Below are 18,793 nucleotides of genomic sequence, written 5' to 3'. Positions count from 1 at the left end.
CTTCACACCCTGTTGTCACTTGGTATTTTTTTTTTGTGGATCATATTGTTGTAGATTGAAGAATTTCATTCTAACTAGAGAACATCTGGCAACTGTTAATGGGAAATATAAGGTACTTCAGTTGTCCAAGAGACAAGAGACAGAGGCCTTTGCTTGGCTGGCTGCATTCGTAACGGGGGACAGAAAAAGGGGGATCTAATGGCGTTGGTGTCACTGCCCCATAGCAGGGTAATACATTCCAGGGATAACAGATTTGTCTGCAGGGTGTGTTAAAAGTTGATTAGTGTAAGCACTGGTTTTCCTAATACTCCATGCTCTCAGCTCTTTTTAAATACCAAATTCACCACGGACTTAAATAATTAGAACACAAAGAAATTAAAATATTCTTTCTCCTTTTTCTTATGCTATTTCCTTATATCTTCCCCCCGCCCCTCCCCCCTTTCTTTTCCTGCCTCATTTTTGAAACAAACAGGGAAATTAAGTACCAAAACTCCCTTATTGCAACATTGCAGTTGAGAATGAAATTGTCAGGATGGCTGCTTATGGTTCCCACAGCCATTATAACTAGGCTAAATTGCATAAAACATAGAATATACCAATATGGAATATTTCTTATGACACATTATGTATGCTGTGGGAGCCATCACTTTGAAAATCTTGACTTCTGTGTTTTTAAAGTATCTTTTGAAATTTATTATGATTTTTCCTTTTGCATGAAAATTCTTTTCTGTGCCCACTGGTGATAAAAATCAGGTCATGAATGTCATCCTGATATCCTTGTGAAAAATGCATAGCAACGAGTCCTTCTTTATTTAATGAAAACTATTACAAGGAGAAATAAATTACATTATGCAGTGAAATGAGAAGGCTAAACAGTGAGCTTCATTACAGCCACATTGCATCTCAGTACATTCTTTTAAATGGTCTTGGATAAATGTTTTAGAAAAACAGGTTCAAATATTACTTCCTTGGCTTAAAGACAACTAAAGGGATACTTAAATTGCATTTGTATTCTGCTGACTCGTGTCATGCCATTTTGCAATCTAGCAAGCCTTTGGTTATTGTACTGCTGCACAATTAACAATTCCTGTGCCAAGGCTGCACCATGTCGATATCAGAAATGTTACCAAAGCCCTGACCCGAGCAGAAGTGAACGCCCAGTGACTGCTGAAGCTGACCTCTGCAAGCTGCTATGGCAGCACAGCAGGTCTTGCTCTGTTCACTAGTGTTGGGACTCTTGAGCTGTGCTCATCTCATTTTAGTCTACTCTCAATGTCATCCTTCCTTTAATCAGTTTGATTGGATTGTAATGTTTGGGTGTTTTAGCTGTCAGACAACAGAGGCTTCTTAAGTAACTTGCAGGACCAGGCAGATTGATCTGATACTGGCCATGTGAGAGTCTGATTATTTCTGTTTAGTTCAGGAAGATAGATTCATTTTCACTGTCAACATTACTGTTATTATTCAGGTTTTCCACCATCCTCCTCCTCTCACGACTCCCATTTAAATCAAGAGGAGTTTGTATGGAGCAGCAGGACCATTTATGATCAACAGCAGGGTATTGCATTTACAATTATTTGTTTAACTTGGTATAATTGGAATTAAAGTGCAGAAATTCTGTTTGGTTTTATCCTATTATGATAAGAAACTAGAATATTTGTAAGGGTCTGTGATACTTTGGTGTCCAGCTGTCATTGGAGCTTTATGAATGTTTAAGTGTCTTTATTGTTATTCTTTATTCTGTATTTTGATGAACAGAATGATAACAGCTGTTTTACATTTTTAGTTGAGATTTGGCCTTCTCCCTAAACATCCTTACCACATTGTTGTCTCATTTTGGTGGATTTGCTTTCCATGCTATGGTAGCTCCAAGCAGCTCCTGTCAAAATGTGGAGGATTCTGGATAAACACAGTTTAAAAAGTATTTCCCTCTTTAAAGAGGATGCAATTTATTTAATTTGTTAATTCTAGTTAAAATGCCAAATTAAACTTTAAAAGCACAGTGCTATCTGAAATGCTTTAAAAACAATTGCAGCTTTAGATGGCTTCACGGGTGTTATCTTTGGTGTTATCTTTGCAGTTGCTGACAATCTTGAATTAATGTTGGAAGGTGTACTGTGTGAGTAGCTCTGACAACCACGGCTTCAAGATTCCTTGTTTATAGGTCAGGGTGGGGTTTACTGTTAGTAAACCCAACTATTTTAATGGTCCTGTACTAGCATGAAGATACTAACTCGTACATTTGTTTTCCATGAGCTGGCCGTCTAACTCGGAAGGTCTTTTAAAATAACTAAGATTCAGAAGAGGGGTAGAAAGAAGAGAGAAGTATTACTGTTCATTGGGGGTTTATCCATTTCATTTTTCTCTGATGCAAGAAGTATCCCTTAGATGTAACAATGAGATCACAGGCTTGAGGTTGGTTCAGGTCTCCATGCAGGATCTTCTGAGGATCAGGGCTTTTGTGGCCCAATTCTCAACTTTAATCCAACCTAGCTTTTTGGGTGCTGTTGTGCCTTTAACATATTGGACTGCATGGCCCAGTTGTTAGAGTTGCTGATGGACTTGTGCTTGGTCCCTCCTAAATAATGGGTATTTTCTAAAGGTGTTACTTTCCTATGTAGAAGATAGCCTGTAGTGTGCCCACAACTTCTCTGACTGGAGAAGGCTATGGGTCTAACTAAAAGTACTGAACTGGACTCACTGCTATACTTTATTTTTAAGGTATGCAACAGTTTTATTAATTTTATTTTCTGTTGGATTTCTAGGAGAAGAAAATGAAACTTGTCAGGTTATTATGTGTATATGGTACATGTGTATAATAGCCAATGCTCATCTGTAAGAGCAGTGAAAAATCACCTGTGCAGCATAGAAACATAGGCAATAGCAAAATAAAAAAAACTTCAGCCCAGTTAATTCTGGTCGACATACAGAAGATCAGCTGACAGATGACGTATGAGGTTTTAAGGAGAAGAGAGAGGGTTGCTCAAAGATACAGCTATTTTAATTGAATTATTTTGAGAAATAGTTCAGCTACCTAGCAGCTGAAGTTAATATCAAATATATTTTGTTGTAAAATTAGTTTTTCAGTTCTTCTCAAGTTTTTTTACAATATGGCCATAACTTATACTGTCAGGTGATTACTCATTTAGTAAAAAAGAGATATTTCTGTTGGTAATAAATGTTTTGATAGTTTAAACTGGGATTTTTTTCATTTCTTTAATGGGGTGAAAGTTTTCACTTAGTTGTATGGATTTTTTTTTAAGTCATGCATTATTGAAAGTTCAGTGATTCTCTAGCAGAGTTGCTAGTGTGCTGTTATTTACACTTGCTTCTGATGGTATTTGCTAAAATTTGGAATGTTGGTGAGCTGACTTATAGTCAGCACCTATATATAACAAGACCCTGGTTGTTTTAACCCCATTTTGAAATAGAGCATATTTACTGGGGGTTTGGGGCAGAGGGGGAAGGGGAGGGTGTGTTTGATCTTCTATTTGTTTATCGAAAGTAATATTTATAAACTGGATGTAATAATTGCGTGATTTTGAGATATTGTAGCACTTATAATACTATTTGTGAATTAGTTTGTTTGCTTTATTCTTCTGTATGAAACTGCAATTCTTTCTCTCCTCTCAGTGTCTCAAATTGTATAGCAGATAAGGGGTTTTAATCAGTATTTGATCAGAAGATTTCTTTTGCTGTAGAGTGTGTCATAAGTTAAGCAAAGCATACAATAAATTATTGCTTTTGCGTAAAATTCTCAGGCACAAGTTCTGACATCAGAAGAAAAAGGCAAAAATCCTTGCCTTTGCACTTTGACATATTACAATAAAAGATGCAGAGGATAAGATTTTTTTTTTCTTTAGGAGGGGTGATTTGCAAGAAGGACCACAGATCGGAGGAGAACTGGGATTACAGTGACAGAAGTGGTTATTGGCTTGCCCTTTCTCATAGTTGTGTCATGTTTCATCAGCCTTTGAAAATCTTGCAGGTATCAGAATAAATCCTGAGGCTAAGATAACATAGTGTTACATATGAAGAACTAATTAACCAAACAGACTTTTTATTTTACACAACAGGATGGTTTCAGTTCTTGGAATGGCAAAGTCAGCCTAGACTCTAAATATGGGTACATAGGTGAAAAACCCTTAATTCACCACTGAATTTTACAAAATGTTTAGATGGAGAAAAAAGAGAGTAACTGGATTATGATTAATTCCACCAAAATATACGTAAGCAAACATTATGAAATTTTAACTAAATAATTTAGGGCAACTGAAGTTTCAAAGTACTCATTAAATTCTGAAATCTTAGAGATAGCTTATTGAATAATCATGATTGTCTTTTTTTTTTAAAAAAACTTTTAAATTAATGTCCCATTTAAGAGTCTCATTTAAGGGGCAAGCTGGAACTTAAGCCTGGAAATACATCTTTACTTTAATGAATTTTTAGCATAGAGCTGTCTCTAATATATATCATAATAAATTCATATCACCTACATTTTTCTTCTTCAAATTTCATGCAATATATTCTCCTCTGTGATTTTGGCATTGTGCTTGATAATCGAGTTTTTTTTTTCCCTGCTACTGAGCACAGCAATGAAAAAAATGTGATGATATGGCCATTCTTCAGTGAAAATCGAATGTATTGCAGGCTGTAGAGCTTTGGTCCCACACCTCTCTCCTGTAATTTAAATCTCAGTATTTTTAGATCATTGATGTAGTTAGTGGTTTCTAGTGCCAAGTAAGACAGATTGTTTCACTGCAGGTAAACACAATTTTTGATATTATAGGAGTTTTTTTTAAATAATATTTGAACTTCTGGAGACTTCAATCTGTATAACAAGATTTAAAGTACTGGAAAAGCTCACTGTTTTTCTGATTGTTTTTTGAATGTCTTTTTGGATTAAATATATATATATATATATTATAGTTTAAATTCAATAGAACATATTCATTGGAGAAATTGGCTTGAATATTTGATTTCTTCTGGGTATTTATTGCTCTTTTATTAGTTCATGTGTCATGAAGCTTTTGGGCTGGGTGTATGTGGGGTAGCAAATTATGCTTTTTATAAAACTGCTTATCTCTCTCATAAATATACCATAATTTCTTTCCTGAAAAACACAATTGGACATTGAAACACTTCTTCTGCCTTTTCTTTTGTTCACAATATCACAGGGAGCCTAGAATTACCCACTAGAAAAGGCAAACATAATGTTGAAACCACAGGGTTTCTGGCAAGATCTTTTCAGAAGCCAGAGATGCAGATCTGAAGTGGCATTGCCTGTTCTGTGAACCTGAGCTTCTGCCTTTTTTCTCTTGACTATTGTAACTGCTTCTGAAGAGGATTTCTTCCTCTTGCTGGCCATGGGGGTGACATTGAAAATACCTGACCGGTATTTCATAGTCGAATGTCTTCCTTTGTTTCTTCAGCAGATGATTACAATGTGTAACACATTGTCTTGATGCTGCTAAGGAGGAAATGTGGTTTATAACAATACATATTTTAGGATGGCTTTTAATCTCTTTTTCACATGTCAAAAGTTATAAAGCTCAATTTGTTTTTTATTTTGACAAGTGAGAATAAGTTGAGGTTATTTGGCACTCCAGTGCTTGGAGCATTATGCAAAAATGTATGATGCTTTTATTGGCTTTTGTAACATGCATTTAATCATTAGACCTTTTGACTTCTAATTTATACTTATAATTGCCATTTTTCTTCATTTCCTTTTGAAACCATGGAAACATAGAGTTATGAATACAATCCATGGCATACTTAAGGCTTCTTTTTGCAATGTATTTGTTACTTAACTACAATGCCTGAGACCAGACAAAATTGCAACCAACAAAATGGGATTAATGTGTTTTCATAAAGTACAAAGAACCTATGATTCAAATATAAGTATATATAGATTAAATACCTTAAAATGTATTTTCATATAGCTATTTATATCTATTATATCTGTTTATAGTTTCTCTGTAATATTAGGGCAGAATGATAATGCCTCTGCCTTAGTTTTCATGTTCTTCAGAATAAGAAGACCCAATAATGAGAAATATTCCAATAATGGGAAAAAAGGCATGTGGATCTGATGTGAAAAAAATAGGCATTCTTTAGAAAGTCAGAGTTAAAAACAGGCCATCTCCAGACTTGATTAAAAACTGTGAAAATCTTGTCCATACATCTCGCAAGATTTTAGACAGAAGAGCAGTTTATAGCAGGAGTATGCTTGATAAGACTTTGTATACCTAAACTGTTTTCAGTCAGTGTTGCTCTCCTAAGTCTACAAAATGCACAAAAGAAGTCATCAACAAAGCATTTGTATTCCAGTATATTTTCTGATAAACACAATCAAAGAAATTTTAGGACTGTTCCATTGCTGATAAAGAAAAACTAATAAAATTATATATTAAAAAGTATAAAACCATTTGGCACTGGGAACTCTCAAAGGATCTATCTAGCCTTTGTGGGTTTTGATAGAGGAGACTTGGCTGAAATATGAGCTTAGAAAACATACTCAACATTAAAACAAGCTTGATATGAGTTGACTTTGAATTTGGAAAGTATAGTTGCACGTCCTGAGCAGCAGAGTACATGAGGGTATGTCTCGTAGTGTATGGTGGTGTTTTTTTGATTTTGTTTTTTAATCTTTATTGCTTTTGGTTTTGTTGGGATTTTTTCTGGAATGAAGAATTTTACTTCAGCTGTAAGCTGGTTTTGTTTCAGAAAATAGCCTTAGGAAAGCACGATTAGCTGCTATGTTTAATTCTGGTAATCAAAAGAGACTTTTGGAGGAAAATAAAGTAATTTTTTCCTGTCAATTCTTATATGAAAGCTTTTTGCTGTTTTGCAGTCAGTGTTTGTCTGCTAAGGCAATTCTAGTTGTTAAGCTCAGGTCTGTTTCATCAGTGTAATGCTGCTTTGCTCTTAGCAATTATTTTCTTTCAGGATTTGCCAATTAAGCTACTGCTAGTGAAAATGCACCTAATTTGTCAAGAAATGGCAGGATGAAATATAGGGGCTATTATATAAATTAGGAAAGAAAGAGATCAGGACAAGCAAATGTGAAACTCAGTGATACTTGGTCAGTATTTTTCATCAGTTTATGCCTCCATTCCCTGGTGATGTTGGAAGAAGTGTAAAGCAATTGCTCATAAGTTATGGGCCATCTATTTACTGAGTGTTATGTATTTTAAAATACTGTGCTAGTAGTGTACAAAATTATTTTGTTTCCTTTTTTTTAGGGATGTTGTGGGCTTTTTTTTCCCCCCTTGGACTCAGCTGCTTTGTGTTTGGTTATTAGTGAATGATGAAGAATGGCTTAGTTGGCTCCTCGTTTATTACCTGCAGTCTTCTTAGACTGAATTCTTCAAAAGCATATACGCTCAAATTTCAGATGAACAGTGCTTGCGTTTTTTAGTGAAATCCTTAAGCTTTAGGAGGAACTGAGTAAAGAAATAAGCTAAGTTTTTTCTTGTAGTTCTGTGTGTAAAGCAAAATGGATATAATGTGTAGCTACCTGATTGAAATGGCAAAGAGAAGGCACTGAAAGAAGAAAGAGTAGGGATGGCTTGACTTAGAGAAACAAGAAATGTTTCAAGAACTTCTGCATTAAAGTCAACTCTACACATATATTCTATAAAAATTAAAATTAGTATAAACTGTATCCTCTACCGAAGGGTATCATGGCATCACACCGGCAGCTTTAATTCTCTCACTGAGCTTGTGGTGGGTGTCTGTCACCTCAGCAATTCAGTCCACAGTGGCTCCCACACTTTGGCTCTCTGCAGTAGCTCTGCTGAGACCTCTCTGTGGGGAGCCCAGGTTCATTATTCTGTGCTGTTGATCAGGGTTTCATATTGAAATGATAGTGTTCCTTCTGGCATGTCTTCATATTATTCATTGTCCTTAAACTGGTTTTAGATTTTGTGGAAATGGAGCTCCTCTAGTGCACTCACCACTTGATGGCTGAAGGAACGTCTGTGTCCAGAGTGTAGTCTTGGTGAGTAGTGAGGAAATGATGAAGCAGACTGTTGATTGAAAAAAAAAAAACAAAAAACAAAAAAACAAAACAGATTAGAGGTGGATAGTAATGGAAATAATGCAGACCTGTTTAGCTGGCAACTAAAAGGAATGGGCTTCTTTAAACCTAACAACAAATGATGAGGTGATGTACAGTTAATTCCCACAGGAAGACAAAACTATTGTGAAATGAAGAAAGCTAATTAAACTGGAGGGCAATTACTGGCACAGTAAGAAAAATGTATAAAGTATTTGATGTGTACGATGAGGTAATGGAGATGATGTCCTGGCAAAGCTGTGAGATTCTTGAGTATCCTTAGAGCAAAATTACTAAAGCATCCTCCCTGGACATCCTCTAGTCATAAAATAAAGCTATTGGTCTCTAAAGAGGGCTTTGTGATATAATTATCTTCAATAGCTGAGAAATAGGCCTGATTATCTGGGAAGATGAGTTTTGGTCCCTCTTTCCATTTGAATTGTGTATTTTGCCTATGCTGGCTATTGTTTCCATTACGGGATTTAAGGAAAATTACTTTTGTGTATTTCAAGGAGATGTGCGTACATTGAGGATGGCTAAGACCCTTGCTGTCTGTCTCTTTGGACTCAAGAGTCTTGCACTGTTTTCCACCACCTAACAGTGAGACCAGTTAATTTAATGACTTTGAGTTTAGGGAAATTTATCAGGTTTTGTAGGGGAATGAGAGAAAATTTGGCGTATGTGTTTGAAATGCATGAGGTGGTGTTGAAGGCTGTTCTAAAGCAAACAACGCATTCCAGGAGTGCTGATTTGTACATCTGATTAGCTTGTTAAAAGTTTGGGTGTTACTCAGTTCCTACTAAAGTTGTGTGATTGACATTTATTAGCCAGATCACTCAGCCTCATGTCTTTTCATGCTGATCCTGGAAGACTTCAAATTATCATTGTGACAGATAAAAGAGCATATTTTTTTCCAAACCTTATCTTAAGTATTAAAACAAAGCAGACTCTCCCTATAGGGCATCTATATTTATTTTTCTGGGTAAAGCTTCTAGCTTTGCAGAAATATAACAAGCTGAAGGGAACATCATTATTATTTGTCTGAAGATGATGACATTGACATGAGGTCGTCTGACAGGGGATTAAAGTGGAAAAATATCAGTGGCAATCTGTTAGAAACAAGAGAATCTCTTTGAAAAAAGGAATCAGGTGTAAACCACAAAAAGTTGATTTGCTTCTGGGATTTTTCTTTGGTTGTTAAACTGTTTTCAAGAATCTTTGCTGCTGTTTGTAAATACTGGGTTTCACATGCACATTGGGATGCGAGCCAGTGCCATTCCAAGACAGATGTTTCAGCTGGGAGGCTGCTCCATATTATCTAGGTGCCTCTTTTATGAGACAACTGCTTTTTGTATAGGATTTGAAATCTAGTTCAGTGTGTTTCAATCTGCCCTGTTTTCATCAAATTTGGCTGCCACTGATGGTTGTTTTCTGGCCTGTTTAAGCTGGGTCAGGGGCCTCTGTACTATTGCATGTATGCAGATGCTCATGTTTTTTTAACTCATGGGAAAAAAATAGTATCTGTTGACAGTCTCTGGTGAAGTGCCAACAGTAAATGAATGAGTCTAAATAACCTTTTATTTGCAGAGGTCTGTGGCATATAGGAGCAGAAAACATAGGCAATCACACTATTTGGTTTTTTAGTGATGATGAAGAGGGGACAATGTGAGGAGGAGGAGATGGGAAATAAAATATGACATCAAACACTTAAATTACAAATACTTTTTGCTCTGTTTTTTTAAGGTTTAGTCTTCAGTCCTTTAGCAACAACTGAACTTGTAGGATTCTGTGCACTTCACAGCTTTAAGTTTGGTGGGTTTTTTTCATACTAAAGCATTTTGATATGAGAACTGGTATGGATTATTATCCTGCTATGCTAATACACTGGCTTCCAAGTCCATTTGTGTATTTCTGGGAAATGTGGGAAAACAGTGAAAAGGAGCACACAGTCTAATAAAGACTAGGACTGAAGACTGGGAGATGGAAAACTGAGTAGTAGTGTGTTTGATCTAAAACTGCAGGATTTAGTTTACTGTCCTTTTTTGTGTTTGGTTGTGGTGTTGCTTGGGCGTTTTTTTGGTTTAGTTGTTGGAGTTTTTGTTGGTTTTTTGTTGTTGTTGTTTTTTTTTTTAATAATCAAGCTTATATAATGAACGTTTTCTTTGAAGACACCAAAGAGTTGAAACTTTTGTCTTCATTATGAAACCTGATATTTTCTTTGATTTTCTAGATGGCAGAGACAAGAATATTTAAGTAAATGTCAAATAACATGAAGTTTATGGTTTAAGACATGAGAATCTGGCAAAATTGAGGGTTGTGCCTGCTGATAATCTTAAGGTAATACTGGAAGCCATTTCCAATGGCTTCCAAGAGTCTGATGAGTGAGTTAGCAGTAATAAGTCAAACATCTCTTGATATATATAGTTGAGGTTTATATTGTGCAGTGGAAAGCCCAACTGACAACTCTGCTTCCAACTCCTGGAGTCATACCTGCAAACCACTCTTCAGAATGGAGAATCATGATGGGATGAGAAGGATCCTGGCTTATAGATCTGGCCAATGCAAGCAAGTTTTCAGCAGCAGGATCTATTTGGGCTTTGGAATGACTTTTACCTCCATGCTTGGCAGATTGTTCATCTCCTCTCTGAGAAAGGACATGTGTTATAGTGGGAGTCTTCAAATGCTTGCTTCACCATGTGTACCTATGAGGCCATCAAAACACCTAATACATAATAGAGAAGGAGCTTTCTCACCTGTATTGGCCTCTGAGGGTTTTGTCAGATGTCTCTCTTGAGTTTCAGTTAATGGTAAGCTCTCAGGTGCTTGTTGCATTGGGCTTTCTAACATCTTTGCTTGGTTTTCTGTTCTGTTTTTTTGACAGTTCTTCTGGGTATAGTTTTTAAACTCTTGCATTAAATTAATTGTATTCCTTCCCACAGACTTTTCTTGGAATTTGCGTGGTATGTGTTGTATGAATGTATGCGACCATCCACGCCTTCTTCCATCCTTTTTGCTTCAAGCTCTGACTGTAGTTGTTCAAGCTTAGTAGTACCTTCAGCTTCTAAAATGAAAATCCTGTTAAAAGGAAGAGAATTTAAGAAAAAAAAACCCTCAGCATTCCCATCCCACAGTGTATACTGAGCAGCTCATGCTTATAAATTCTATACAAACAAATTATATTTCCATTAAAGTGGATCTACAAGTGACTTGGTGGGTCCTGTATTTTCTGTCATATTGCTGTGTCCAATACTCAAGTTGCTTTAAGGAATTAGGGGCTGAAATTTTGCCACAAGCTCCTGTAGACTGCTAAGATCCCAACACCCGATGAAATTTTGCTCCTTTGCATATCAAGAAGGTGGTTTTTGCCTAGCAACAAGCTTTGTGGTTTCTACCTGAGGATCAAAAACAGAAGTGCATTTGTTCAGCCTTTTGCGTCACTTCGGTACTGAAGGTTTTGACAGTCAAATCATCCCTGACATTTCTGTTGATGCGCAAGAAAGAGAATAATCCACTGTGTTTTTCCATAGCAGTACTGTCATTGCAGCACTGACAATTGTAAAAAGTACATTCATCACTGAATAACAAGATAGCGTATGAGAAACAGAGACACGCTTCTATAAAAATGTCTCACTTTTAACGGCTATTTTCTGACTGATTCTTTTTTTTCTATTTATACTCTCCTTGAAATATTTTATGGAAACCTGAGTCCCTCTGAAGACCCACCCAAACAACCAGAAGTGTATTTTATGTATTGTAGTATGTAAATGATTAGTCATCACTTGTAAATTGCTTAATAAAGGAGGAGGAAATCTATATTAAGGGAAGGTGAAGAGCTCAATTTGATTGCTATATGTCTCCTTCTTCTTGTCTTCTTTTTTTTTCTCCCAGAAGATAATTATGAAGGATTTCTTTAAAAAATCATCCTAACAGGCATTGTTGTTCTGGGTTTGAGGATGATAGCTGTACATTGTAAGATTATTTTCCACTTGCTTGTGTTTTCTTGGGGAAATTTATGCTTTTTTGTTTTGTTTTAAGATTCGGTGGTCTTTTTGTACATTGCCAGTAAAAAATGATGTTGTCTTCAGAAATCTTAAGTGTATCAATATGGGAAACTCATTTTATAATGAAATTTGCCTTGGGTAAAGCATGATAAGATGATGTTGAGCATCTGTGCACAAGACCAGATCTTGGCAGATCTCTTCGCTTGCTGCATATGATACCCTTTGGTTGGTTCATTTGTTGTCTGGTTTTTGTTTTGCTCTGTTTGTTTGTCTTATGAATAGTTAGTTCCCAACAAATGGTCACACAGGAGAGTTCTGAAATAAATTTTATGTGTGTTCTGATTTTGCTACAGATATCTGTGTCTCTCTGTTGGTTTTGGAGGGTTTTGATTACAGCAGTCTATTTCCTGGATAGCTGTTTTCCACATCCCCCATCTCTCTTTTAAAAGTGTGGGGGAAACAGTCATTGGAAGATGGGTATGAGGAAAGGATTTTGAGTCAGTGGTTTATTCATTCTTTGCTTGTTGAGTATTGGCTCCATGAGATACTTTTGCATGTGCTTGAGTTCTTGGGCATAGTTTTCCATGGTGTTCTTCCACTCCCATTGTGAGCTTATGTTTCTGATGAGCTAGAATTTCCAAAAATATCCTGCAAGAAATACCAAAAACCTAGTGGGAAGACTTATTTTCTATTACTCTCTACAAATTGTTAAATGGTTTGAGGAAAAGAAATAGTTGTGTTTATAAATTTGCAGGATGGAAGTGATAGTTTACAGAACTGCCTGCTGGTCTCCTCTGTGTGTGCCAGAGCTCCCAGAGAGAGCAGGACTGGAATATTGTGAAAGGCTAAACTCCACTTCTGTTACAGCAAATTCAGTTCTTTTCACATGGCAAGTTCCAATGTGCTGACACGTGCTGTGTGGCAATTGCAGCCGTGCACAATGTAAAACGTGCTGCAGAAACCAGGAGTCTGATAAAATAACCAGAAAATCATCTCCCGTTATTCATGCTTTGCTTCCTCCCCCCTTCCCAGTAGAATGATATGTGCTTTCTGTTTGCTGGTTTTGTGTGTCTGCACTGACTGCTTCAACCATGACTCACATGCAAGTCTTGAGAAGAGCTGTATGTTGTATCAATACAGTTCAGCACATGGCCATGGCCTGTAAATCAGTCAGACTCATCCTCTAATGCTCGTTTTTCTGTTAAATTAGCTGTTCAACTGGCAAATGCAGTCCTGATGAACAGTAAAAGTTGCATTGCTGAGGCAGCTTTTTCTTTAGGTTTATTTCTCAAACCATAACCTGGAAATCTCATTTTTCCTCCTCACAAAATGCTTCAGAAGAATTTTTTGGGTGGATTTTGTTCAGGGAATAGGATTTCTTCCTTCTCCTCCTCTTCTTCCTCCCATTCTGGATAATTTCAAATTTTATTCAGCTTATTAAATTAACATCTCAATTCACTACCCTGGTAAAGCAAGTCAGTTTCTAAAAGCACCAACCTAGCCATTTTTTCAATAGTGTTTGACTGTTGAAGTTTTAATTGGAGCAGAAGCCATAGTTAAAAAGCAGGCAAATCTTTTCTCCTCATACCCTCGTTGACTTCTGTTGAAGCAAACAGATGAGCTTATATATAAATATGTATATATGCTTTTTTTTTTAATGAAAAGTGCTGGAATTCGCTAAAAAAGGTTAGAATTGAAATGAGTAATCTTCAGTGCATAATGCAATTGTTAATTTTAGCTTCTTGCGTAGGAGCTGTTATGACTTGAACAGCCGGCTCTAGCCTTCATTAGAGAAGAAGCAGGCAGTTTTGAGACAGGTGGAGCTGGATCAAGCTGTGAAAGTGACTTGCTGGAAACTGGTCATTAGTCTGGGTCCTATCCATTGCACCCCTCCCTTGTGCCGGGATCATTGCCGGTGTTATTTATTTTTCGTCTTTTCCAGGTGGACTATGGTGCGTCAAGCTCTCCGAAGGACCAGCATGGAGATTGGCACTCTGAACTGTTAATGGGGACATGGGACTCACGTTGTCGTTGATCATTTGTGTGGACTTAACCAGCAAAGACCAACAGAAGACGCTAGAAAGGCAGTTGGAATTATAGCAGTTTTTCAGGTAAATGGCTTCTTTGGGGCAGCTGATCCCAGTGTAATTGTTTTTGTGAGCACTGTGTAAAGCATGTAGATGAGCTGCATGTGCATTTCATGATGAAAATCCTTATCAAATTAAGGGCTATTTACCAGACCAGTAAAATATCTTGCCACTCATGTTTTGAATTTTCATCAAAGCAATTCAAGTTTCAGTTGTAACTGCAGAATAGCGAAAATCATCGGCCTTCTTGGGGAGACCGGTGGGAGAAAGGAGAATCACAAATTAGCTCACAGTAAGGCAAGTCAAGCTTCAGGTTAGTTTCATATTCCATTCAGTTTTTTTATGAACCTTATAGCTTGATTTCTTGTGAAGTTCACAGTCCTTCTCAAACTGGAAGATTATGTAGGAAATTGTATTTGTTTACAATATGAAAACAAAAGCAAAAAGTAGGAGAAGTAAGTGCTTATAACTCAGTATGCTTTAGATTTTTTCACTTAAAACATGGCTTAAAAAACAAGAGGTAAGTTATACTGGTTCTGTTGAATGTTTAATTTCAAACTGTAAAAAAGAAAGATGGCACAGTATGATTTTGCTGCATAGCTGCCATTTCACTGTTGAGGAGTGGCAATGTGTTGCTAAAGACCCTTCCTGAAATTACTTCACATTTCAAATACAGTTGTTTTTCTTGAAGATGCTTCTTAAGTGAAGTGGATGGGAAAGAAAAGTTAAATTATTCATGAGTCTTCTTTGACAATTGATCGGTGGGGGAGTCTTCAGGAGGGAGCTGGGGGCAGAGAAAGAGAGAAAAAATAATAATAGTCTTTAACTCTGAAAAGCCTTTAAAGCTTCTGTACAACAACCCCATTGTAAGCTGAAAGTAAATGCAGTTCAGTTGAGATTTCTTCATTAGAAGTACCTGCCAAGGGTTTTCTGTACAATTTTCCTAGTACTGAAGAGTGACATAGGTTTTAATAATCGAGTTATTGGTCTGATCCCTGAAAATGTTGACCCTGAGAACTTTATTGCCAAATTTCGAGTTCATACTTATCTTGAATTATTACCTCTTAAAAAAGGAGAAATATATATTTATAGTGGTGTGAGCACCATGGCTTCTGCTATGCATAAAACCCATGGCTGAATACTGAAAACGGTGTTGTTGCTCATGCTTGGGTTTTATTTCTGTTTGCTTGGCTATTATTTTTATTAAAAGAAAACAAAGCAAAAATTAGAGGAGGGGAACAATGAGATGCCAGAGACCTAGAATGGGTTCTTTTTGCCTGGTGCCATTGAGCTTTGTGGTAGAGAATCCTCCACTGTCCCTTCCTGAACCTTGGCAGTCCTGGGGCTGGGCCGGGGAGTCACAGCACATTACCTTAAATCTGCTTCCACAAAGACTGTTCAGATCTGCTTGCTTAACCTGAAACAATTCTGCTGTTACCCAATATTGTTGATTCAGTACATCTCTTCTGCTGGGACATGCATAGTTTTTCACTCCTTAGCTGCACATTTTGGTTTGTTTATCAAAGGAACTGAAATTAGTAATTAAAAGAAAAAAATAAATTTCACCTCAATATTTTTTTTGTGTGTGTTTGTGTCGTGGTATCTCGACCTTTCAGGTCACCAAATCTTGTTATTTTAATTTCTGTCTGGAAGAATGTCTGAGCAAGGTAAATTGAACCAGGAGACAGCAGAGGAAGCTGCAAAAGAGCAGGAGACTGCCATCTCTGAAGCCAACCCGGACAACTGTGTTCTAAATAAATCTGAAAGCTCAGAAGTAGAGGATGAGAAGCTCAGTGATTCCAAGACAGAGCTGCAGGTAAGACAGGCATAGTGAATGGGCGTGTTAAATATCAATGTGCTACCATTGCTTTTCCATTTCTGTGAAGTTTTTCATTGCCTACACTTCCCCTATTTTTCTTATAATTTTGAGACTGGTTCTATTTTTTCCTTTTAAAATTATTTTTTTATTTATTTATTTTGGGTTCTTTTATATCACTATAAAATAAATGCTGTTATTTGTTATACCTTTCAAGCTCTTTAGACTGCTGTCCATGTTATTTGTCTGAGAAGTTAATTTCTAGACATCTGTTTTAAAGCTTAGTGAGACATTTGACTGTTTTCCCTCTTTGGGGATTTAGAAAACTACCTTGATCTCATGAATTTACAGGTAATACTAATGAATAATTACTTAATATGTGGTTTGGTTTGTAGGTGTTACTGCCAACAAAAAGTTGTTATGCAAAGCCTAAGAAGGTAATTTGATAAGAAGACTTTATCGGATGAGGGGTTTTTAATCCTTTTTGCTCAATCGAATAAAAAAAATAAAGGGGGAGACCACAATTTAAGAGGAATTTGGAGAGGGGGAGCATTTACTTAAGTATACCTTTTCTTACATTTTTATTATATGCAAAATTACAGAACACTGTGCAGTGTTTTTTCTTGTTTATACCTGTTTGTAAAATGAATGAAAATGAGCAGAGATGATTTTTCGTTTTCCCTGCTTTCCAAATGGGGTTTGGGGAAGTTGCTTTTGCAGTCAGCAACTGATTTAAAACATCAGATAGAAGTGATTTAGTCTGTTTATTGGTAATGCTTTCATCATGCCCACTGTCCACTGAAGTGATAACTGCTTCTCTTTTTTTGCTATATGCAGAAACGAGGGTCAAATCAGAAAAAGAGATCCAAGGTAAAGGTCCATCTCTGTTTGGAGTTTCATGCTACAGTAGGATAAAGAATTTCAGTTAAATACCTGTCTAAAATCAAAATTGCTTTCTTTTGTCATGTGTCTGGTTGAGTTTTTTGTTGGTGTTGCAGGTTTTTTCTTGCCCCCTACCCTATAGTCCTTTTGCACAAAGGCAAAAAACTGCCTCCAGTCAGGCTTCCCTTTATCCATCATAATTTTATGCTGCTGGGCTTGCTGTGTCATTGTGTTACATGTGTGCTTCTATGCACCACTGGAAAAGGAAAACGTTCACTCCTTTTGCTTTAGTAATTAATGTTTCTGTTGGCATTTTATTTTAATGGAATAATCTTGACATAAAGAAACTGAGATTGACTAGCTCCCTAAGGGGGGAATATATGGAGGCAAGTGTGGAAAGGAGCTTCTAGAAACAAACCCTAAAAAACTTCTTTTAATTTTTCAAGTGCAGATCTGTAATACATACACTTTTTATTGTCCATGTTTCTTGGATATATACTACTAGAAGAAGGGGAGGGACTCCCAGAACAAAGAAAGAAAACCCCAAACCAAATGACAAAAGGAACCCTTGAGTCTATGTTAAATTACTTTCAGAATTGGACTATCTGTTCTTTGCTGTTACAATTTTTGGTGGAAGTGAGTGAACAGTAGCTGAAATGATAAAATCAAAAGAAAACCAACCACCTTCCCTGTGGCAAATGTCTTGCTGCTTAGAATCCTTTTTTATCCGTGTTATATCCAGGCAAATGCATTTTTTTGGACTGGGTGGGTAATAGTTATCTGAGATATTTGGGAGCAGCTGATGTGGACAGCTTATGTGACTTGGGGTCAGTAGTAGTGTGTTCTGTTTTGTTCTCTCTCTCTTATTCAGTCAGGAGCTAAGGGCAAACTCGTGCGGAGCCTTGCTGTGTGTGAAGAGTCAACCCCTCGCCCGGGAGCAGAAAATCTTCATGACAACCAGGTACACTTGCAATCATTGCTGTTAGCTGCATGGTTGACCTCCGTCTTCAGTTGCATGATTGTGTTACATAATTGGGCATTTAACAATGTCTTTCTTGGGGGAAAAATTACATCCAGCAATGAATGTGTTTTTATGGTTCTTACTGGTTTAGCGTGAACTTTAATTTGAAATACTAGTTTTGTACTTTATCACAGGGTATTGTTTGCTTTTTTTTCCAGACCCCCTGAAAATTTCAGCAAATGGAAAAGAATTCAAAAGAATTCAGATTTTTAAATTTAAAAAAATAATAACACTAAAAAAAAAATTAATATGTTATTTTCTCTAAGGCTATCTCTTTCAAGGCTGCACCAAATATGGTTATGAATATGCTCTGATTTGTGGTTCCTCTAAGAATTCAGTTCATATCAGTGTCCCCCTTCACATAAAATTCAAAGATCCTTCACTTTCTAAAATACTTTGGTAGAGCCAAGGATGCCTCATACTTAGTGGCATTCATTTTTTAAACTCTTGGTGTAAATTAAACTATATCAAAAAGCGTGCATTTGATTTTATATGTACTGGTGGTGTTGTATTCCCAGCAACTGGTAGCTGTCCTCTGCACTCCTCAGCTCAGACAATAACACTGGTGGCACTCTTTGCAGACTAACTTCAAAAAGTACTCCAAAAATCAAAAGTTAAGCCTCAATTACTCCTCTGTGCTTGCCTAGTGAGAGCAAGGCTTAAAAAAACCCAGCTAACTAAAACCCAAAATATGATGAACACTGCCTATAATTTATGATGTTTATGTACAACTGAAATCAGCCATCGAGAGAGCTTGAGTAAGTGGCTTCTTGTGAGCTTAGCACAAAAATAAAAAATGACATTTAAGTGTACTTTCTCACTGTTTCCTCTATTGACTTGAAATGAAACAAATCTGTCTCTCCTCTTAGCTCAAAAGTAAGGAGAGGTTTTTCTATTTTTTTAATTTTATTGAAAGACCAAAAACCA

The 18,793-nt window shown here is 36.6% G+C and overlaps 1 protein-coding gene across 39 annotated transcripts in view; it reads left to right on the top strand.

Annotated features, from left to right (window-relative positions):
- The window catches only part of ARPP21 (cAMP regulated phosphoprotein 21), a 372,912-nt gene that overhangs the window by 254,893 nt on the left and 99,226 nt on the right, over nucleotides 1–18,793 (top strand). For 16 of the 39 annotated variants that reach the window (XM_072925860.1, XM_030266998.4, XM_030266997.4 and 13 more), the window contains 5 exons: nucleotides 14,003–14,171; nucleotides 15,764–15,963; nucleotides 16,359–16,400; nucleotides 16,801–16,833; nucleotides 17,717–17,806. The exons of 1 other annotated variant lie outside the window; for it this stretch is intronic. In XM_072925860.1, coding sequence (XP_072781961.1) covers nucleotides 15,802–15,963; nucleotides 16,359–16,400; nucleotides 16,801–16,833; nucleotides 17,717–17,806 — 327 coding nt within the window. In that variant the 5' untranslated portion in view covers nucleotides 14,003–14,171; nucleotides 15,764–15,801. Of the gene's footprint in view, nucleotides 1–7,923; nucleotides 8,003–12,004; nucleotides 13,920–14,002; nucleotides 14,172–15,763; nucleotides 15,964–16,358; nucleotides 16,401–16,800; nucleotides 16,834–17,716; nucleotides 17,807–18,793 lie in introns of those variants that run through there. 22 more of the 39 variants (XM_041714210.2, XM_041714211.2, XM_041714209.2 and 19 more) reach the window with 10 other exon arrangements.

Source organism: Taeniopygia guttata, chromosome 2 (genome assembly GCF_048771995.1).
Source record: "Taeniopygia guttata chromosome 2, bTaeGut7.mat, whole genome shotgun sequence".
In the NCBI taxonomy this organism is placed as follows: Eukaryota; Metazoa; Chordata; class Aves; order Passeriformes; family Estrildidae; genus Taeniopygia; species Taeniopygia guttata.
The sequence above is the reverse complement of the archived record's forward strand: the minus strand, read 5'-3'. Positions and strand labels throughout refer to the sequence as shown.